Here is a 20,735-nt window from a genome sequence, read left to right on the forward strand (position 1 = left end):
AGCAGAGAATGGTTTGACCCCGCTCTGGCGCACTTAAGGCTACGCTACATACGTACCCTGAAGCAGGAAATTTACGTAAATCTGTCATTGTTATAAACTCTAAACACGGCGAGTCGTCATAAATCGGGTGCGCAGAAAAGAAAAAGAGAGGAAGATCGTAGAGGTGAACGAGAAAAAATGATTTTTTTTTTTTAGATTTTAAAAGGGGGACAAGAAGCCAGAGAATTAGGGCTAGAGTTGGGGGCCCTATGATGGTCTCTTGTCCCCGGGCCCCAGCAAGTCTGTTGACAGCCCTGGCTGTTTCAACGCTCCACATGAAGAGTCTCAGCTGTTCTGCTAACTGTCTCAAATGCTCTGCTCGTTTTCTAAATAGTTTTAACAGACTCCCCCCACGCAGTGTTCTTATTCAGTTTTTAAAGTTAAAAAGTTGAACTATACCCCAGCCTCTCCGTGTGCCCCCTGGTAACGACATATTACAGTACCAGCACAGGCGGAGCTACAGCTGATCGGGTTGGTGTTTTCCTCTTTAGCAGATCCAGCAAAGGAATTTAGTTTGGTCACTTTCTGGTACTTCAGGCTGTAAATCAGGACGTCTGGCCGGGAGTAAGAGCATAATGTTTGCACAGACCAGCAACGAGACCACTTGACCTGGATAACGTTCGCCTCTTGGTCTTTTGTTTTTTCCGTGTCTACTTGCTGTCTGTGTGACTCACCGTCGGCAGATGGTCGAGGATCTGCTGGCTGAAGAACCCCGACGCAAACAAACCCCAAAATGAGACTTCCTACATTTGTTGTGCTGGCGTCATCAGACACATTGTCATTCGGCCTACTCGTGAAGCGTCAACCCCCGTGAACGATCACCAGGCTTTCAGTTTGAACCTCACAGAGGAAATAAGCTGTGAGGAAGTAAAAGAAATCATTTTGGAGTATTCTGGAAGAATAAACCAACACAAAGTTTAGTTTGTGGAAACTTGCGTCACTGCATCATTTCCCGTTCATCAGGAAGATAAGATTTAGGTCATGCTACCTTCAGCAGAGTGGCCTTCACCTGCAGAGGATCCAGATAATGTGCCCTCTTCATCACTATCGTGTAATCCGTGATGCGACCGTCTGTTTGCTCGAGCTTCAGAGGTAAAGGGAGTAAACGCCACCCCTCCTCCAGCGACTCCTTGAAGGGGCCGCCGGGACGCTGACGTCCCGTCTCAAGGCCTCGCGGAGTTTTGACGTTACTTCTGCAAAATCAGCAAATTCTTCCACTGAAGTGTTGTAGTTGACATCTGGAGGGGACCTCCTCCTCCACCCTCTGTGGTGTATTCAGAAGTCCTGGCTGAGCAGAACTAAAGCTACCCTGCTGGCTCAGTTAATAGTGAATGTCACAAAGCAGCTGCTCTTGTTCTGTGTGTTAAGTGCATTGATCCTGAAAAACAAACCAATACGACTGTAGTTCTCTGAAATAAACACAAACTTGGACACGAGTTTCATGAACTTCTTCATCTTCATCACTACAACTCCATGAGCACTCATTAACAGCTGCAAAAGAACAGGTCTGATCACATGTACTGCGAGGCCTGAAGGGAAGTAGACACTGACAAACAACAGTTTGATCTTAAACATCGTGTCGTATATTTTAGCTTCAATTGGACGATGATGTCCTGAAACGTCTTGTTTTGTCTACAACCCAAAGACATGCAGTTTACTGTCATAGAGGAGTGAAGAAAGTAAAAAAATGTCCACATTTAAGAAGCTGGCATCAAGCAGTTCTGCCTTTTTTTGCTCAACAAAACACACTGATTCAATGAATGGGTTTATTTTATTATCAAAGTAGTTTGGGATGAATTTAATAAACATAGCACAAAAAGTAAGGAAATTTGTATTTGGTAGATGATTTCTTTGTTGTAAAATGCTTCTTGGTAATAAATTTATAGCGTTGGAAAGCCTGTTTATTTCCCTTTAAACGCAGCCTCATCTGTAAGGAACATGCAGTGGTGGGACGAGCAGCAGAGCTCAGTTTGTGGGTTGCACACATGAAAAATTTGTCAAATCTTCTCTGCCAATGATTTCATGGTTGAAGTCTGAAAAAACAAGACATATTGGCATTTAACAATTTATTCATTTGACAAACAGGAGCCTCAGTAACGCGTGGAAGAACCAAACACAGCCACAACAGCCCGGCACCTCGTCCTCATGCTGGTCTCCAGAGCAGCAAATTTGCTTTTACTTTTTGTGCTATGTTTAGTTTGAATTGATGAATTGTTGCAGCACTAAAGTACAGTTATACAGTAAATCTGCTTAGTTACTTTTCCCCATTAGATGACAGTAAAGACACAACATGAGAGGCTAAATTCAAACATATTGGCCATACGTACAATAAAAAAAGTTCAACAGGTAATAGACTGGAGGAAATAAAGCCAACATACGAAAGACTAAAAAAAGATGGGATTTTTGGAGCAAACACGTTGCGGTGGACTGGATCAGTCAGTGATCACGACACGGGAGGAACAGTTCCTTCTATCTCAGAGCAACAGGCAGCTTCGACATGAGAGAGTCCACTCAGTCCGTCGGCCCACAGGAGGCTGGTGGGAGGCCTCCTACGCCGCTGAGGCCAGGAATAGAGATGTGCTGATGCCAGCCTGCATTGTCATCATCCATTCTGCTGCCCGGCTTAAGAAACGAAGCTCTAAATAAATGTTTGCTGTAGTGGAGATACAAAGTTAGATTTTTTCTGAATGAAGTGTTTTGGTTGTCTTCTGAGTGTTAAAATGCAGAAGCACTTTTCATCTGTGTTTGCTTCAAAGACATTTTTAACCTTTATTTATTCAGTTGAACTAATCAGGAAGCATCACCAGCAGCATTGAACAAACGTGTTCACTGGCGACCCCAAATGGCAACAAGGGAGAACTGCAACTTTAAAACTTTAAAACAAACGTGTTTTGATGGCACCTTTCAGAGCAGACCTCACAAGGTGCTTCACTACTATAAAAGGTAAAGTGCATAAAGATATAACAGCTGACATGAAAAACACAAAAACTAATTCCTGAGCCTGTTGTGGCGTTTATCAGCAGCGCTGAAGCAGACGTTAACGTAGAGATGATTGGTGCTCCCTCACTTCATACAAACCACAAGCTACAGCCAAACACTTACGAGGACACTTCAATGTGTTGTCTGGGATACAGAAGTGAAAGAGGGAAACTTCCAGTGTCCATTTACAGCTAACGAGCCCCCCCCCAAAGTGGCTTTTTACGAGCTGTGAGCTGCAAAATTATGTGAATAGGAAATAATATGATGAAAGTAGCTTGATGATTTACTCATTGTGTCGTGACTATCACATAATCACATCCTGACAAATGTCCACACTGACAAGAGTCCATCTGTCCAACATCCGGTCATTTGGTTGAGGCTCCTCCAGGACGCCCCCCCCCCCCCCCCCCCCCCCCCCCCCCCCCCCCCCCCCCGCTGAGGGGAGGAGAAGCCTCCACACACAGACACACAGAGTGCAAACACACACACCAAACTGAGTTTCCTCAAACACACATGCACCTACTGCGAGCTGCAAGTCACACCAACACTTACTTGTGTGTGTGTGTGTGTGTGTGTGTGTGTGTGTGTGTGTGTGTGATGCTGCAAGATCGCCATGACTAAGGATTGCGACACAGGTGGTTTTTGAAGAAGAACTTTGCCAATTTTGAAAAGTTTAAGGAAAGAAAACATCAATAGGAACAGTTACTGGGTTGATGCAATTTGAAATTACTGTTTTAGTAAAAACGTGTTAAAACGGCGTATCAAATTTGATACAGCAGGTATATAAGTCATCCAATTCTACATCAGTCAGTTGTCATTTTATTGCATTTCATGCATTATACACAACATCAAACAACAACAACAAAGTTTTTTATTTTACAAGTCAACTAATTAAATATTTAAATGACATAATTTGGTGAATTTAGAGCAAAAAACTTGCTGCATCATGATGATTGATGACTAGTTGGGAATTGGGATGGTGCGATTACGACTAACTTTTTACTGATTTTTACTAAAAACTGACCAATTCAAAGAAAAAATACACTATAATCTGTTTTTTGTGTGCATGTGTGTTTTTAGATGGTAAAGAAATACAGTGATGAAGATGCTCTGAACAGGATTATGGAGGGGAACTCAAGTGACATGGAGCAGCTAGGGGAAGATGATGATGATGATGATGATGATGATGATGATGACTAATTTGTTGGATTGGTTTGTGTTTTATTATGTTTTTATTTGTTGAAGAAAAAAGAATCTTTGAGCGTTCTTACCCAATGTATCAAAGATGATACAAACTGAAACTCATATATGGAAATTAATATTTAAAAAAAAAAAAGTGTTCAGAAGGACCAATAAAGGCTCCAGCTTCAAAGAACTGGAATTTTCTGTCAATTATTTAATGGTTTGGACTTTACAGGGTTAAACCCAAAATATCTTATGATCCAACAGGCAGACTCATGTGAAATGTACTAGTTTACACTCTGCTCTGAGCGGCTCTTTGGATTTCAACGAGCGGAACAGTCAGGACGCATGTCTCCAGGAACAAAGTGAGTCTTAGAGGTGCTGAACTGAGCGGATGCAAACTGAGGCAAAGGAGTCTGCACGAGTTCAACGTTTCTCAACTTGAGTGTGAAATCAGGATCACAGATCATCTTCAGTTCTTCTGCTGTCTGTCCTGTTGCTTCAGTTCAGAGTCGCAGTGATTATGTGAGCAGTGGATGCAGCTCTGACATTAATAAAGACGGTGCCGCGGTCTCATGTTGAGAAATCAGCAGCTCACACACATCCTGTCGACAGGATGTGTGTGAGCTGCTGACGTGTCCGGGGCACATGCACATCCATGTGCCTTCATCACACACACACACAGAAACACAGCACACTGTACATGCACACACACACACACACACTCAGCCCTTGTTGTTAGCACGGGGACGCCATGTGTCCGGCTGACTCAGCCTGTCGGAGGAGGAGGCTCGGCGGCTGCACTGAGCACGCTCCACACCAACAGGCGTCCCATTTAATAAGCTTGCACACACACACACACACACACACACACACACACACACCTCCCCTCTGCTCCTTCTGCTTTCCTCATGTCTCTCTCTCTCCTCCTCGTCCTCACTGTCTGCCTCTCTCTATCACCTGAACGACGGCGGCCAGTCGGCCTGCAGAGGACTGTAGGGACCGATGTCCGTGAGGTTTAGGTCAACACTGCACAGAGATCAGTTTTCTTCTGGTGGACTTCACATCCATGCTGGTTGAGTTTCTGAATGTGACGCACATGCAGAACACCCCCTCCTTCTTCTGGTCACATCTGCTGAAGAAATACTGACCGAAATGACGTTTCCTCAAACAGAAAGTCCGTAAAATGCTAAACACAACAAATCACGAGGATAGAAGGTCTCTGACGTCCTAAACCCTGGAGCTGGGACCTGATGTGGGGCAGCTGAACACTGATTTATTGATGAATGATTAGAATAGTCTTACTCATACAGTAAGTTTCTGTGATTATTAGATTGTTGGGTCCTGAAACTGTGGTTAAAGGGCCAGAAAAGAAGCTTAGAAACCCTGATGGAGGCTTTGTGACTTTAAAACTGGTGGTGGAGTATCATCCACTCTAAGTATTTCTATTCGTAGATCAAATTGCAGACCTCATTAGAGAACGTCTGTACCGGCAGCCTCGTGGTGCCTCTTCTGTTAGCGAACAGCCTCATTATTTGAGGGTGAAGTGGCTCCTCAGTCAGATAATGAGCGGGTCTCGGCTGACTGACGAAGGCGGCCCCTCAGCAGCAGCTTCCGTCTCCGCCGCTGCTCTCTGAGTCCAGCTGAGGGTAAACGCCGTCCTGACGTCTGGGTTGGAGCTCCAGTCCGGACCGGACCGACAAAATCTCCTGCACCAACCTCCTGAAACACAACAGATTTGGTGACTTTATTCAAATGTAAAGTACATGAATCATTGTAGTTTCTGCATTTAGGAGCCAGCCCTTCTGTGTCAGTGGCATTCGGGGCGCCTACAGCGATACACTGACACCTGGTGCTCTGACAGCTCTTTTCTTACTCACATACAGTGGGGGCAGGTTGCACAGCCGCCTGTGTCTTCTATGTCCATTCATTGAAAATCACTCTGGATGAAACTTAAATGGTCCCATGGGGCCAAATCCTGATTTAGTGCCTGTTTTTTCACTTTTGCCAACATTTCTTCTTAAGCATCACTGACGTGAGTCATTTCAGGAGAGCACACGTTGTTACTGTACAGCAGGTTTTCCAGCTTTCCTGTACGTGACGACCAAGGCTAACACCCCCCACATCATTTTATTTTGGTGGTCTACACCCACCGTAGACCCTTTGAGACTTTAGGCCAAGCTTTGAAGAAACTTCCTAAAAAAGTGGAAACTTGACAAAGTTGACATCAACTCTAAAACAACAAGTGTAGATGTTCGGCACTTCTCACCCCCCCGCAGGATATTGCAGAAGCTGAACACCACAGCTAACACATGTTAGCGGAGCATCATTCATCCGGTTCTGTCTACTCTCTCTAACTCAGTTCTTACTAACGAGGCTGCGTAGGTAAGTCAAGGTGCCCCAGGCAGCCAAACATTTTAAACCCAGCAGCTTAAACACGCTGCTGAGCCTCCTTGTTTTGGTTGTGACTTTAATACAAGACGAGACGTGTTGGGTCACGACATTTGGGTTGTGAGAATATGTTATGGCCTCCCAACACAGCATCATCATGGGGGGAGGAGGTCTGACATTTTGGAGAAACTGCAGGTAAAAAGAATCGTGTCACATCCTGGACGCATGTATTTATTGAGTAAATGAAGGACAAACTCTGGAAAGTAAAGAGGACCTTAAACCCTGCTGAAGTGGTTCATTTCATGGTGAATTAAGTGAGACCAGCCTCAGCAGATGAAACACAGAATGACATACAACAGGACATCCCATAATAATTAAGCATTCATGCCCACGGTGTGTTTGCATGAATTTAGTGGGTCGTCTTGTTCTTCCTGTCAGTACACTCCAGTCTGCACTCCTTCATCTGCACTCTGTCCTTCGTCCTCCTCTCGAGTTACCTCATCGCCTCTCCGATGTTCTTGTTGTCTTTGACCGACGTCTCCATCCACGCAACGAAGCCGTTGGCCTTGCTGAACCTGTCGATGCTCTCTGCTGACACGGCCCGCTTAGCCAGGTCACACTGCAGATGGACGGACGGAGAGGACAGGAAGACAGGTTGTTGTTGAAAGGTGAGCAGCTTGTGCTGGTTTATCAACGATCAGGTGTGCTCCATTCAGGATTGTCCATCTGTGATATGACTGATGAGAAGCAGTCTGACCTGTTTTTATTGTGGCATTAATCTACACAACAAAGCCCTTAAACCTCAGAGGTCACAGTCTGTAAGTTAATACTTTATTCTCGCATTTCTATTAATCAGTCATCACAGATAATCGTATGTTGTGTGCACGAATGAACCACTTCTCGATGTTGTGAAATGTGGCCTCGACATTTTTTGTCTTATCATTTCAGTTGATTTCTATTTTTCTTTCTATTCAGTGAAAAGGTGAGGTTTCTGGCCATGAACAACAATCTGATCCTGTGTTAATGCTGTAATGATCTAATAATTTGACTGGCTGTGTATTTATTTGACTCACAGAACATTTCTCTAATTGCTGGGATCCATCCAGCAACAGCACATTGCTCATTCAGGGATGCTGAGCCAGAAGGCTGCCATGATAAATTCATGAGTTACAGTAGATGCACTGAATCACCTTGTTGGCCAGCAGGATGCAGGGGATGGACTCTCCGTTAGGCAGCATGGCCTTGTTGTCCAGGTCCTGTTTCCAATGGCGACAGCTGAGGAAGCTGGACGAGCTGGAGACGTCAAACATCACAACGCAGCCCAGCGCGCCTTTATAATAGATCCTGGTCATGGAAATGAAACGCTCCTGGCCTGGAGGGAGGACAGAGAGTTCACATCCGCCCGTCCGTGCATACGATAAATCCAGCGACTGAAAACTGTTTAATACCTGCGATGTCCCACAGCTGCAGCCTGACCTTTTCCTTATCCGACCACTGCAGCACCTTCACGGAAAAATCCACTGAGTTCAGAGACAGAGAGGAAATGAATCAGTGTGAACTGAACTGCAATAGAAACATCTGTTTGTACAGAGAAAGCTCCAAATAGGAAAGAAAAAAGAGGAAAATGTATCAGCAGAATTCATTCTTAGAGTTCAGTGAAACAGTTGGTCTTTTCAGGCGTGACGAGCTAATTTCCTCCTCCCGCCTACTCACCTGCAGCCAATCCGCTCATCAAATACACCTGCGTTGTATCGGCTCTACGTTGTGCCCAGTGGTGTGCACGGGGGGGGGGGGGGACTGCCCCCCCTCGTGGCCCAGTTTTTGAAAAATGCGTGCTAAAGTGCCCTCTTGGAAGCCAAAACACATGCTAAAGTGCCCTCTTCAGTGGCGAGGACACACTATATGTGCCTTTTTTTCCTTTTCGCCCCTGCCCTTCAAAAATTCCGTGCACGCCACTGGTTGTGCCTGTTTCCTCTTGCCGTCTTTGAACCTGACCGTATTTTACCTGTGCTCCAGGTGCGTTGTCTCCCGGCTTCCTGATTTACCTGCTGCGCCCTGAATCAGTCTCCACTCTCCACTGTTGGCCTCTGACTCATTAAACACAATCCAGCCTCCATCGCTCCAGATTTCCTCCACGAACTAATCTGATCAGAAATTGCTCTTGGTTGAACTTTAACATGGTCTCTCAGTCTGAATTCTACCTTTAGGTCTTCAGTATTTAGAGGACTTACTTAACATGCAGAGTCTTTTTTGGACAGGATTAAGCTCTGTGTGGCACCGCCGTGTATAAATGCCAGTTTCAGCGTGCTATCATGCTAACACAAATGCTAATGTTTGAGTCTTGCCTGAGCGATGGGAAGGAAATCCTTGGTTTTAGTACTTTCATGGGATTTGTTGGTGTTAGAACATACGGAGTACGTCCAGCCCCGTCCTGTTCGTGTTTCCATGTGTTCACTACACGTGTTATTTATTTCTCTCTGTGGCAACAACAGCATGCCGATCTAGCAGCAGGTTGAATGTTAGAAAGGTTTTACCTTTGTGACAGAGCACACACAATCCAAACCACAGAACGGTGAACTGAAGCAGCCGTACCTCCCACCGTCATCTTGTACGTCTTGTTGAACTGCCCATTGACGAAACGATGCACGAAGGAGGATTTCCCGACATTTCCATCGCCAACGATCAGTATTTTCAGCAGGTGCTCGGTCATTGCTCTCCTCTGGCGAATGGCAACGCGTGCCAACGGTTCAAAGTTCAAACGTCGCGTCAGGAAATGTGATTCATGAGGCAGAGCTGTTTCTCTGTAACTAAAGAAATACTCCACCGTGACCTACCTGGGCTTCACTTCAGCTGAGCCTTTGACTCTAAACATGTTAACTACCCCTCGGCAGTAAACCCTCATGGATCATTGACCCTGTTTCTGCACGCTGTGCCAACTCTCAGCTCACTAAAACCCCACAAACTGCTGCCGTCTGCTGCTTTTGCTTTCTGGAGGGAAGTTCTTAAATGCCATAAATAGTTCTGTGTCATAAACCACGTCTTCATGCAACAGATTAGTTACACGACAGGAAATGAGTCATGGAGGGAGCTGTGGACTGGCAGAAGTCTCTCTGAGCTTTCGTCCATCACACTTGATGTCTTTGTGAGGCTAGCGGTTGTTTGAGGGGAGCTTTGGCACCGCTCTGTCGGTCGTCCGGTCTGGCTCCACGCGTGATGAATTTAAAGGAGAGTTTGTGTTTTTCATGCTTCAGTCAGTATTTCAGAGGCTGTCGGTCTGATGCTGCTGATTCTTGAGCTGGATGCATCCTCCTGCTGAGATCTTCACGCTAACTTTGTCTGCATGCACATATCTGCAGCTGAAACGCGTGCTAAAGTGCCCTCTTAGGAGCCAAAACGCGCATTGAAGTGCCCTCTTGGGAGCCAAAACGCGTGCTAAAGTGCCCTCTTCAGTGGCGAGTACACGCTATGTGTGCCCTTTTTTTTTCTTTTTGCCCCTGCCCTTCAAAAATTCTGTGCACGCCACTGCTCTTCCTGCATTGGCGCTGATCGGTGGCATTGGACTAAAAATCTTCCTCCTCCTCCTCTTCCCGTTCTTATGCAATATCTGTTTTGTTGTACACCCTATTCCAACTCCTCCTCCCAACCCTCACCTCCTCTGTCCCATCCCGCCTCCTCCTCATCCTGCGAGTTCCTGCAATGTGACTGTGGAAGCAGAGTCACGTCCCCACAACGTGAGTGGCCACACACACAGAGGCTGAGTTTAACTGGTCTGCCAACTGGGCCACTGTTACTGGCTCCTGAACATGTTTCAGCCCCCCCACTGGTGCTGAGTCACCTCCATGACGCTCTTTCTGTGTGTTTTTGTGTCTTGGTCCTTTTCCCAGTATCAGCGGCAGAAACACAGTTTAAAATTAGCTCGTCCTGAAAAACCCAGCTCATTGTTGACAGACCCTTCATCTTCGCTTGAGCCTAAAAACCAGTCAGGTTTGGAGCTTTTCCAGTTGGGGGAGCAGTGGACCGTGAGAGTGGGTCCTTCATCATAATTATCACCAAGATAACAAACTGGAACTGTAAATGTGGTTACGTTACAGGATTAACTAAACTGTTCATTGTGGTTGCCATGACAGCTCAACGCTCTGCAGCTGAAGAAAACTCCTGCAAACAGAATAAAGCTTTCAGAAAAAAGCAGGTTTATAGTTAATATGCAGACGTCCGTCAAACATGTGCAACAAGTTGGTTTTCTGTTTGGTCTGAACCAGAGCGAGCGACGTTTCTGTTTGTGGAGAATCACAGACGAGCATGTCCATCATACCCTAACCCCATCACGTTTCTCCACTTTTACTGGACACATCCATGATCCTACCTCCTGACGTTAACTCCAACAGAATGTTTCATGTAAATTTAAATAAGGCATCTCGAAACCCTCGTGGTCTGAGATCATGAGAGCTACAAATAGATTTCACACAGTTTCTTCACTTAATTTTCAATGTTTTTTTGTGCCTTTCTGAAATTCTCTGTGATCGTGTGTCATTTAATTTGTGTTTATACATCAAATTTCTTTAATTAATTCTTCAAGATAATTAAAACATTTTTAACTTAGAGATGTAAAAAATAAAATAAAGTTCATAGAGAGGAATAATGATCAGTGCAGAAGCCTCGGGTCTGTTTGTAGCCCCCCTGAAAAGGCCTCTGAGTACTTTGACAGGTTATTTACTGCACAGTTCTCAGTCTGCAGAGCAACAGAAGAGAACCTGCAGGCTGGAACCTCGCTGTCACGACACAACGTTCAATTAAAAACAAAAGTGAGGATGCAGCAGTTTGACTCATCGCACACCTTTCAGCTGTTCAGCTTTTATCTGACTTCGGTTTTATAAAGAAGGTGAGCGCACTTTGACTTCAGCTGGACCTTTAAACACTGAGGCAGAGGAGGGTCAGACAGGTCAGTACAGTTATAGACTGATCCAACACTTCCTTCAAACTTTCTTTCTTTCTGAATTTCTTTTGTCAAATAACAAATGAGGTTTCACTCAGGGTTAATATGTATATTCTACATTAGAGGATGGACAGATTTAAAGCGCATTTTAAAATCATTCAAGCTAAAAATAAGACTTTCTGACATGCTGTGTGTTGCTTAGAGATTAAAAAATTATCAAAAAACTGCAGGATGAAATACAAAAGATTCTCAATTTAATCACAAAAAATCAATTCTGTGTTTCTTTTAACTTTGTGCATTCAGCGGAAAACGTTTTACTTCCAGCATCAAAATGCAACATGTGACTGTCAGGCTCCTCCTCCTCCTCCTCCTCCTCCTCCTCCTCCATCCTCTGACCTCGGTTGACCTGGAGGAGGTGGACGAAGAGCCGGTGGAGGTGGAGGTCATCGTCAACAGCTCCTCTTGCAGCGCCACCTGTGGGCTGGGTGTGAAAACTCAAACCCTGTGTTTGCTGAGAGACGGCATGACAGCGATGGAGGAAGGTGGAGCAGAGGTACCGCGGAGACGTCTTAAACGTGGACGCTGTTCCACTGAGAGACAGGAAATAAAGGCTCGCTGTCGTCTGCGTGTGTCCAAGGTGTCGCAGGAGTGTCGCGTCCGTCAGGTGAAGTGTCTGGAGTCCTGGCAGTGTGGCCTCAGGACGAGGACTGTGACCTCAGGACAGACGGTGGAGATCGACTGTCTGGGAGAAGTCGTGGAGGCGATGGGGAGGTTCTCATGGAGGTACGGGTGGAGGGGAGGAGAGAGATTCAAACATTGGGAAAATAAACTCTACAGTTAGCTCGGAGTCTTATCCTGCGTCCTTAGATACCCGCTGCAGGACAGGATTTAATGCTCTGTAATGTTGAAGTGACCTCAGCCTTGTGTCCTCAGCTCAGGGCTTCATTAACCCACGAAGATAAAATCAGCTGTGGATCCATAATGAGCCTCCTCAATCAGTTTTCATATTCCCAAACTGAGTATGTTTGTAAGTTGACTACATGTTCATCTAATTTGTGTATGTAATCATGTATTTTACTGTAACATCATATTGATGGAAATGTTAATAAAGGTATTATTGTATATTATATTTTGTCAGGTTTATCAGGTAAAAATATAGGAGCCACTTCATGAGGAGCCACTTCATGAGGAGCCACTTCAGTGGCAGGCATTTGATTTGATGTTGCTTTGTGCAGTTTAAGGTTTAAATCAAGCGATCAACGACTTCACAGCAGCAGCGATTCTGTCGATGTTCCATCTCAAACAGGCAGAACAGCAGGGGCCCGTGTTCACTGCCATGTTCTCTTGCTCGTCTCAGGGTGTCGTGGCGTTACGCCCGAGGAGTAATCAGCTCTGATGACTCTCTGTTCACTCGCTGGGATGCTCCTCTGCTGGACCGGGTGGTTCTGGACCCGGTCGGGGAGGAGGACGCAGGTAGACACACTGATGCTAATCTCTATGTATTGTGAATCGTCCTGAAACGTGGCTGCACAGTCAGACACAAACATCCTGAACCTCCTGCTGCTCAGCTGGTCAGCGTAAACACATCATTCATCATTTTCAGGAACTTACCGCTGTGACGTCCAGGACGCCACCTTCCGCAGGGTGAAGAGGGTTTACTGGGGGATCCGGGTTTTGCCCGTCGGGGTTCTCAATCTGGACTACGAAAGCTCTCTGGCCCAGTGGGACTCTGCAGGAAACCAGCAGAACCGGACCGTGTCAGACCAGCGTGACCACAGGATGCCTCTTCTCTACGCAGTGAGCTTCGCTTTAGGAAGTGATGGATGCAGCAGAAACCAGATTAAACACAAAAATGACTAAATGCTTATTTCATGGGTGATGCCAGAATAATGATCCTCCTCATCAGCAGTGTTTGTTCACAGGTGCTGATCAGCTTGAGCCTCGCAGGTGTGGGGGCTGGACTGATCCTGCTGGGCCTCCGCTGGGCAGTGAAGAGCAGAGAGCGGAGGCCTTTTTAACTCTTCATTTCTTTGACAGTTCATGAATAAAAATGTCTGGACTGACAGATATCACCTCTCCCCGACCCGTGATAACATTCAGAGGGTGTTCAGGTATGGAAGGAACATAAATCAATCAATCAATCAATAAACATTGATACAGAAAATTCTAAATAATCAGAATAATGATCATCACGACAGACTGGGATGTAATTCTGTCTCCCACTGAGTCTTTGTGACAGAGGCGCCAACAGTAATACCACTTGGAAACACTAGAGGGGGAAGTTGTCTGTTTCCCCTTTAAAAAAAACAAACATAAAAAAATACTTTATGTGGAAACAAACTGAGTTTCCTGACATCAGTTTCCTGAAGTGTGTTCAAAGTGTTGAACCTCGCTCCATCCTCGCTGTGAACCACTGAGCCTTTCAATCATGATCCTCTCACCTGTTACCAATCAACCTGTTTACCTGTGGAATGATCCAAACAGGTGTTTTTGGAGCGTTCCACATCTTTCCCAGTCTTTAGCTGCTCCTGTCACAACGTGTTTGAAACGTGTTGCTGCATCAGATCCAGAATCAGCAGATATTTATGAAGCTGATGAGCTTGAATATATTGACTTTGTGCTGTTTTCAGGTCAGTTTATGTCACCATATTCTTTTTTATTTGTGTTTTACACAGTGACCCAACGTTGTAATTAAATAAATAAATGAATGACAATAAGTTAAAGTTTGTTGGGAGTTGAGAGCAGTACATCCTGTTGTTCCAGGTGGTATCAGGGACCGTCATGGACGACGTCTCCCAGCCTCTACAAGGTGTTCTGGTCAGCCAGAGGAGCTGATTCAGCCAAAGACTCAGAGTGACCACGTGCTCCACGGTTATTATTATCCGCAGTATTTTTGACTACATTGTGTTTTTTATATTTACTGCGTTTACTCTTGGCTCATACACATTTGCATTTGCTAATTTTTACTTCTCATCTTTACAGGAGTCTGTAACATTATAGTTTTTTAACTTTGTTTTTTTTTTTACCCTTTAAGGTATTTTATCTCTCTTTCTAACCGTGTGTTCAGCAGCTTGTACTGCAACAAAGCAACTTCCCTGCAGGGATCAATAAAGTTTTTTTGAATCTGAAATCTGGATCTTTAATGAGGGGCAGTATGGCCCTCTCTCTCTCTCTCTCTCTCTCTCTCTCACACACACACACACACACACATTCTCCTTTCACAACACACGTGCAGGTGCATGAACAGCAGTTGAAACACTCCGGCCAACGGTCTCACATTATTTCACAGGTAATCTACAGGTAACGAGACCAAGGGACACACCTGCAGAGGCAGGGGTGAAGAAGACTAGGACGTAAACATGGATGTAAACAATGCTGATTTCAAATGTTATGGGATGTTTGGCGGCTGAATGTTCACTTTTCAGAGAGAGCACTCTGACCTGCATGGGGCCAAGCTGTACTGGAAGTATGAGAGCTCACTGAGATCTTTGTATGAATAAGAAGGAGAGAAAGCTGGGACGAGAGCAGGACCCACAAAGTCCCGAGGAATGGTCTAATCAACGAACGCAGTGGAAACACCTGTGCAGGTGGACCATGGCAGTTTGGATTTGAGATGTCATCTAACGTTGTGCCAGCAGATGGCAGTGTTGCTTCATAAAAAGCTTTGAAGGACAGCATGAGCTGGTTAGGCATGAACTTCCTCTGTCACGACCACGCTGCCACAGTGGAGCCAGTCTGACCAAGAGGGAGAAGGAGAAAAGGACGCTTGAAGAGTTTATGCTCATTACACACCAGGAAACAAAGCAGCTGACGGATGAAACATGCACGGTAGAAGCAGCTCATGTTTACTGTTGAAATGCTTGTGAGGTTCACACTTTCTAACAAGGCTTGTTTCATTTGTTCCTTCACCGTGTTACTGTGCTAAATGTAAATTAGTTCCAGCTACTGTCCAGATAAAATGTTCTGCTGGTGGAGGATCACAACCTGGCAACCCAAGCCTTATCAGTGAGGCAGAAATTATGAAGCCATTAACTAATGAAGCCACGTGAGTGGTGAGGCCACGCTAAAAACTGCAGCCTCTGTTTCACTGATCATCTTCATGAAAATGACTTTGAGTATTTGTTGAGATGAAAAGTACAGATGTCGTTGAAAGAAGCTTGAAAGTGGACTTAATTTTAACACAGCTCACTGGGGTTAACAATTGGAAGTAACTAATTACATTGACTTATTTTGAAGTACTTTCACTTAATTTTAGTTTTTTCCTTCACTACATTGTCTGTTTTACTCCATGATGTTTATTTGACAGCTGTGGTTCTGGTGCAGCTGATGATTTGAGATACAAACATATTACTGTGATGAAGGACAGAGTGTGAGAGGTCACGGCCTTCTGGTGGATCGATCGGTGATGGCATTAACTCCGGTTTGTCACAGTGTGCAGGATGTTGCAGAGGCCGTATTTGGAGAAAAAGAAATTACAGCATCAATATCATCCTGTTGAAAAATGAACCTGGTTTCTAATGTGACAGCAGCGCTGATAAGATCTGGCTTCAGGACAAACGGGTCGGTTCGGTGGTCATTTGATCATTTTGACTCGGGTCAAGAGTGAACTCGCTCATGTTGTGTTTGTGATTTCATTTAGTTTGTTGCAGTGAGGAATGAAGCTGGACTGGAAAAAAAAGTATTTCTGCTTCGTTACTTCTGGACCAAAAGTGCAAAATGTTTCATGACAAGAACGGATCAGAATTTAATTTACTTTATTTCTTGGTTTATATCTGCGCCTTCTTTTCTTTTCTACAGCTGAAATTATAGCGAGGGTGACGTGCAGAGGGCGCATCAGACGACTGCTCGGCGTGCATATGTAATGTGTTTACATGCATCATTCAGCGTATTACATGATGACTGAGTCACGTTCAGTCACAGTTTAAATCCAGAATGCCCCCCCCCCCCCCCCCCCCCCCCTCGTTCCATGAATGTGCTTTGACACACAAGTTGGTGCAAAGACGTTCAGTTTCTTTGATATGTGTGAAATACCTCTGGGCTCCCTCGTATGTCAGAGGGAGTGAAGCTGAAAGACTGAAAGAGGAATGAAAATCAGAGGCGATGTCTTCAGTCGTCTTCATCTTCTCATGGACGGAGTTTCAGCAGCGCAGCGTGAGTTCATGGAGAGTAAAAACAGAAAGATTCAGCTCTGCTCAAACATTATTGGATCCATCAGTGTTAATGTTTTGGTCTTCAGGGCTCAGTATAGTTATAATACTCAGTTTCTGCTAAATTCACTGGAGTGAATAATGTCCTCAAGCACACGTCAAGTATTTCTATATCAGAATGAAGCTTTAGGGCCATGAAGCCATCGTTGAAGCTGCTGCTGCTCGATTTTAAAGCAGGTGACTTGTTGCAGCTTCTGGACAAACCAAATGTCAGCAAAACAACATGCACAAGTTCAGTTTTACACGAGAGGAGCTATGTTTTCCTGCTGCCACAAAACCCCTGAACACAGCATCGGTTAGCACTCGTAAGCACTTAATGAAGATTTAAAACGAGTGCCTTTATTTACCGTTTATGATGTAATGTTGCACATGTGGAAGACGCGCTGTCCCTGCTGATCAATTTAACACAACACGAGACAAAAGAGCAGCAACGCGACGACCTGTCGGCTAATTTCTTCACAGGCTTCGGCTTCCTGTTTGTCGAAACAATCGAGACAGTTCGAGTTTTTTTAGCCAGATCTTTTAGTTTAGCTGTTTCCTCGTGTGTAATCTTCAAAAGTGATATCAAGCAGCAGAAGACGTAAAGTGAAGAAGAGTAAAAGTTCTCATTCAAACAGGTCTGTGATGGGATGGAAACTTGGTGCTATAAGACATATTATATTATATTATGTTATAATATATTATATTATTTTGCCATTAAACTTAAACTGTTTGGAGAATCATCCAAAGTAAATGTGAATTCCTGGAGAACAGAGGAGTTGGATTTCCTCCAGTGGAGTTTTTCTTGGACTGTAACTGTAAATTATTGAATATCAATACATAGAAACAGTCTAGATGCATCGAGGTCGGCCTCGTGTCTGCGCTGACAGACGAATCCTATTGAACTGCCCTCGAGACCGCACAAGAAGCAAACTTCTGACGGTTTCCGAAGTGGAGCCGAGCCTTTTAATTTGGGAGTGATTCATTAATGTAAAGCCCTGCACGGCTGCACCCTCATCCATACTCGCAGGTCTCTCTGCTAATCGAAGCACAATTGATTTTCAGCTGATGGATGAGCAGCTGCTGTGGGCCTGAGGTGGGCCGAAGCTTTGACATTAAAGCAGAATCGCTCAGGGCCCCGCCTGCTGGTGATTGGTGGGCTTGAAGTGAGGATCCCTGCAGAGCGGAGCACAGCATCGCAGCGACCCACCATGACTGAGTTAACGCTGCAGTAATCTCTCGTACCTCTGAAACACGAGACTGAAGCTCAGAAGCAGCAGCGGACGTAGCTTGACGATGCTGAACACCACAGAGCCTCTTATGGAGGAGCTTGTGCTGGTCTGACACTGAAGCTGAAGGTTCACATCCAGCCTCTTACTTCCAGCAAACAACAGTTTTAAACTTTAGCTGCCTGAACTTCTGGGCTCTTTATCGTTATTGTGGCTGATCGGACGTCTGCTGGGGTCGAACTATCTGGGAACTACGTGACGTCAGCACGCTCCACATACGCCGACAGATAGAGGCGTCATTTGTCGTTTGTCTCCTCTTATTTTGGACAATTATCAACTTAAAGGCTCGTTAAACCGCTCTAGAAACAGTAAATGTTGATTTGATCAAATCAGCCGTCTGTGTCATCTCTTTTCTGATGCTTTTTGAAGATGGAGCCCTGCTTTATGTCATCAAACAGGCTTATCTGCATGTAGAATACTGTCTGATCTCTGTGGCTCCACATGCACCATGTCGTTCAACTAACTTAATTAAGTGCTAATCAGCTGAGAGGCAGGCCGGGTGGTTAGTGACAGGGTCGGCAGTGAAGAAAACAAAGCTGAAATGTTTCTCCTCTTGTTGTGGCTAAGATGAAGCCCGGCAGCATGAATGTTTAATCGTCCCCTCCTCAAAGTCGATGCAGAGTATTGGGGGGCTGTGAGAGCTCTTTCCTCACGTCTCCTGTGATCAGGATCCAGGAGCGCCGTCCACCCCTCCCTCTGCGCTGACGCTGACGGTAAACACGTCGCACAGCTTTGCGCTGTGATCGATATCCTGCTGATGAACGAGCTCCCGGCGCGAACAGAGCCAGCCCCTCCCTTTAATAAGCTGTCCCGGCCCAATATGCTGCTGCTCAATAACAGTAGGAAAAAAATCTAGCGCCAATAAATCTGCGTGTATGTGTGTGTGTGTGTGGGGGGGGGGCAGAGTCCCTCCTGTGAGGCAGCTGGTGAGAAAAACCAGGTATGAAAAATGTCTGAAAAAGGTCGTTTGAGGTCTGTGTTTCCAATCAGTTTTCAGCTTCCTCCCTCTTCAGGTTGTTATCCAAGATGTTTATTAATGATCAGAGCTATAAAGTCTTTGCTGTAAGGAGACGGCTGGCTTTTCTAGGAGAACAACATAAAAGGTTTCATTGATAAAAATCCTTCAGTTTCATCTGAACTGTGAACTTTGTTTCCTCCCATGCTTCACCGGCCTCTTCCCTCCTTTCCTCTTGAAACAGTCGCCGTCCCCTCTTTGTCCTCTGCTTCAGGCTGAGATGATGCTCGATGGCTGATGAAAAGAAATGAAATTTATTTTTGAACATGAGAATGAGCAAGGAAGCATTTTTCACATGACATTTCTCATTGAAATAAATAAATTAAAGGTCTCTACATGTTCAAAAAGGAGAAGGAATGAGCTAACTTATAGCTTATATTATCTTAATTTTCTAACATGGCTACTGTTTATTTTATCAAAGTATCGCCATTTGTCCAAATGAGGAACTCTTAATTCATCTATATATTCATATACTGAAAATAAAATGCAAGAATAATTTGAAAAAAGGAAAAAAAATGCAGACTTTATGACTAAACAATTCAGTACAACCTCTTAAAGTGGAAATGAAACATTTGGCCCACCTTCACCTTCACCTCACCTTGTTCTAGTTCTCTACTGTGAACATTTTAAAGCAGGGATGTCAAAGTCAAATACACAGAGGGCCAAAGAAACAGATTTGCTACAAGCCGAGGGTTTCAATGTTTATTAAAACATATTTTAATGATTGCACATAGCCTATTAAACTAAGATCTAACACAATGAATATTATTTAATGATTAAATGAACAATCCAATATTCTTTTATGGCTCTGTCAGTAATTTCAAGTGTAAACATTTTTCAACAAAAACAAACTTCCTTTAAAGAAAAATCACTCGTCCTGTGCATTAAATCAATCAATCAATCAATCAATCAAAATTTATTTATACAGCACTTTACAACACTCAAGGTGACCAAAGTGCTTTCCAGTTAAAAGCAAACAGTGAAGTTAGAAATGAAAAACACATTAAAAGATAGCAACAATAGAACACATATCAGGGAAATAAAAAAAGAGATTAAATGCAAATAAAATAAGATAGAATAAAATAAGATATGATAAAATAAAATAAAATAAAATGTCACCACATTACTGTGTATTAAAAGCCAGTCTGAAAAGATGTTTTGAGCCGAGTTTTGAAGAGGCCAAAGTCTGTGATGGTGCTCATGTCAGCGGGCAGTTTGTTCCAGAGTCTGGGCCCAGCGACGGAAAAGGCTCGATCCCCCCCAGTGTTTATACCCGGCCCTTGGGACTTCCAGTAATAACTGATTTGTGGACCTTAGCGCCCTGTTTGGGTTTCGGACGGAGAGAAGCTCTGTCAAATAAGTAGGAGCTCGGCTGTTGAGGGCTTTAAAAACAAAAAGTAAAATTTTAAAATCTATTAAATGAATAAAGCAATACTTTCTTATGGCTCCGTCAGTAATTAAAGGAAAACATTTTCAACAGGCACACAGACAAAAACAATAAATATCCTTCAAAAACAATAGAAATAAAAAATCTAATCAGTTGTATTCCTTCTCATGGCTCTTATCTGCAATTTTTTAACTGAAAAATAAATCTAAATAAATAAAATAAATTAAAATACAAAAATCTATAGGACACAGACAAAACAATACTTTCCTTTCTGGGGGGTGGGTAACTGAAAGTTAACATCTGTTCTGGCTGCTGATGGATAATGAAGCCGAGG

The 20,735-nt window shown here is 44.3% G+C and overlaps 2 protein-coding genes across 2 annotated transcripts; one reads left to right on the top strand and one right to left on the bottom strand.

Moving 5' to 3' along the window:
• Nucleotides 1-3,940: 3,940 nt before the first annotated feature.
• Nucleotides 3,941-9,463, bottom strand: LOC121612958 (ras-related protein Rab-7L1-like). The gene is made up of 5 exons (XM_041946155.1): nt 9,184-9,463; nt 8,040-8,111; nt 7,782-7,963; nt 7,089-7,210; nt 3,941-5,922 (listed from the first exon to the last, which is right to left on the bottom strand). The coding sequence occupies exons 1-5, from the start codon at nt 9,299-9,301 to the stop codon at nt 5,802-5,804; spliced, it is 615 nt and encodes a 204-aa protein (XP_041802089.1). The 5' UTR covers nt 9,302-9,463; the 3' UTR covers nt 3,941-5,801.
• Nucleotides 9,464-11,855: 2,392 nt separating this feature from the next.
• Nucleotides 11,856-13,542, top strand: tmem81 (transmembrane protein 81). The gene is made up of 5 exons (XM_041945006.1): nt 11,856-12,077; nt 12,162-12,307; nt 12,882-12,997; nt 13,128-13,321; nt 13,447-13,542. Exons 1-5 carry the CDS (start codon nt 11,856-11,858, stop codon nt 13,540-13,542), a joined length of 774 nt encoding a protein of 257 aa, XP_041800940.1.
• Nucleotides 13,543-20,735: the final 7,193 nt, after the last annotated feature.

Source organism: Chelmon rostratus, chromosome 10, assembly GCF_017976325.1.
Source record: "Chelmon rostratus isolate fCheRos1 chromosome 10, fCheRos1.pri, whole genome shotgun sequence".
Classification (NCBI taxonomy): Eukaryota; Metazoa; Chordata; class Actinopteri; order Chaetodontiformes; family Chaetodontidae; genus Chelmon; species Chelmon rostratus.

Bases quoted from the DNA above. Each gene is read 5' to 3' on its own strand.
- LOC121612958 (XM_041946155.1), bottom strand. From the start codon at position 9,301: ATGACCGAGCACCTGCTGAAAATACTGATCGTTGGCGATGGAAATGTC. The intron at 7,211-7,781 runs GTGATTCAGTGC...GTCCATCTGCAG, and splicing joins GCATCCTGCTGGCCAACAAG to TGTGACCTGGCTAAGCGGGC. The intron at 5,923-7,088 runs GTAACTCGAGAG...GTTGTGTTTCAG, and splicing joins AACATCGGAGAGGCGATGAG to GAGGTTGGTGCAGGAGATTT.
- tmem81 (XM_041945006.1), top strand. From the start codon at position 11,856: ATGCAACATGTGACTGTCAGGCTCCTCCTCCTCCTCCTCCTCCTCCTC. The intron at 12,998-13,127 runs GTAGACACACTG...CATCATTTTCAG, and splicing joins GGTCGGGGAGGAGGACGCAG to GAACTTACCGCTGTGACGTC. The intron at 13,322-13,446 runs GTGAGCTTCGCT...GTTTGTTCACAG, and splicing joins GGATGCCTCTTCTCTACGCA to GTGCTGATCAGCTTGAGCCT.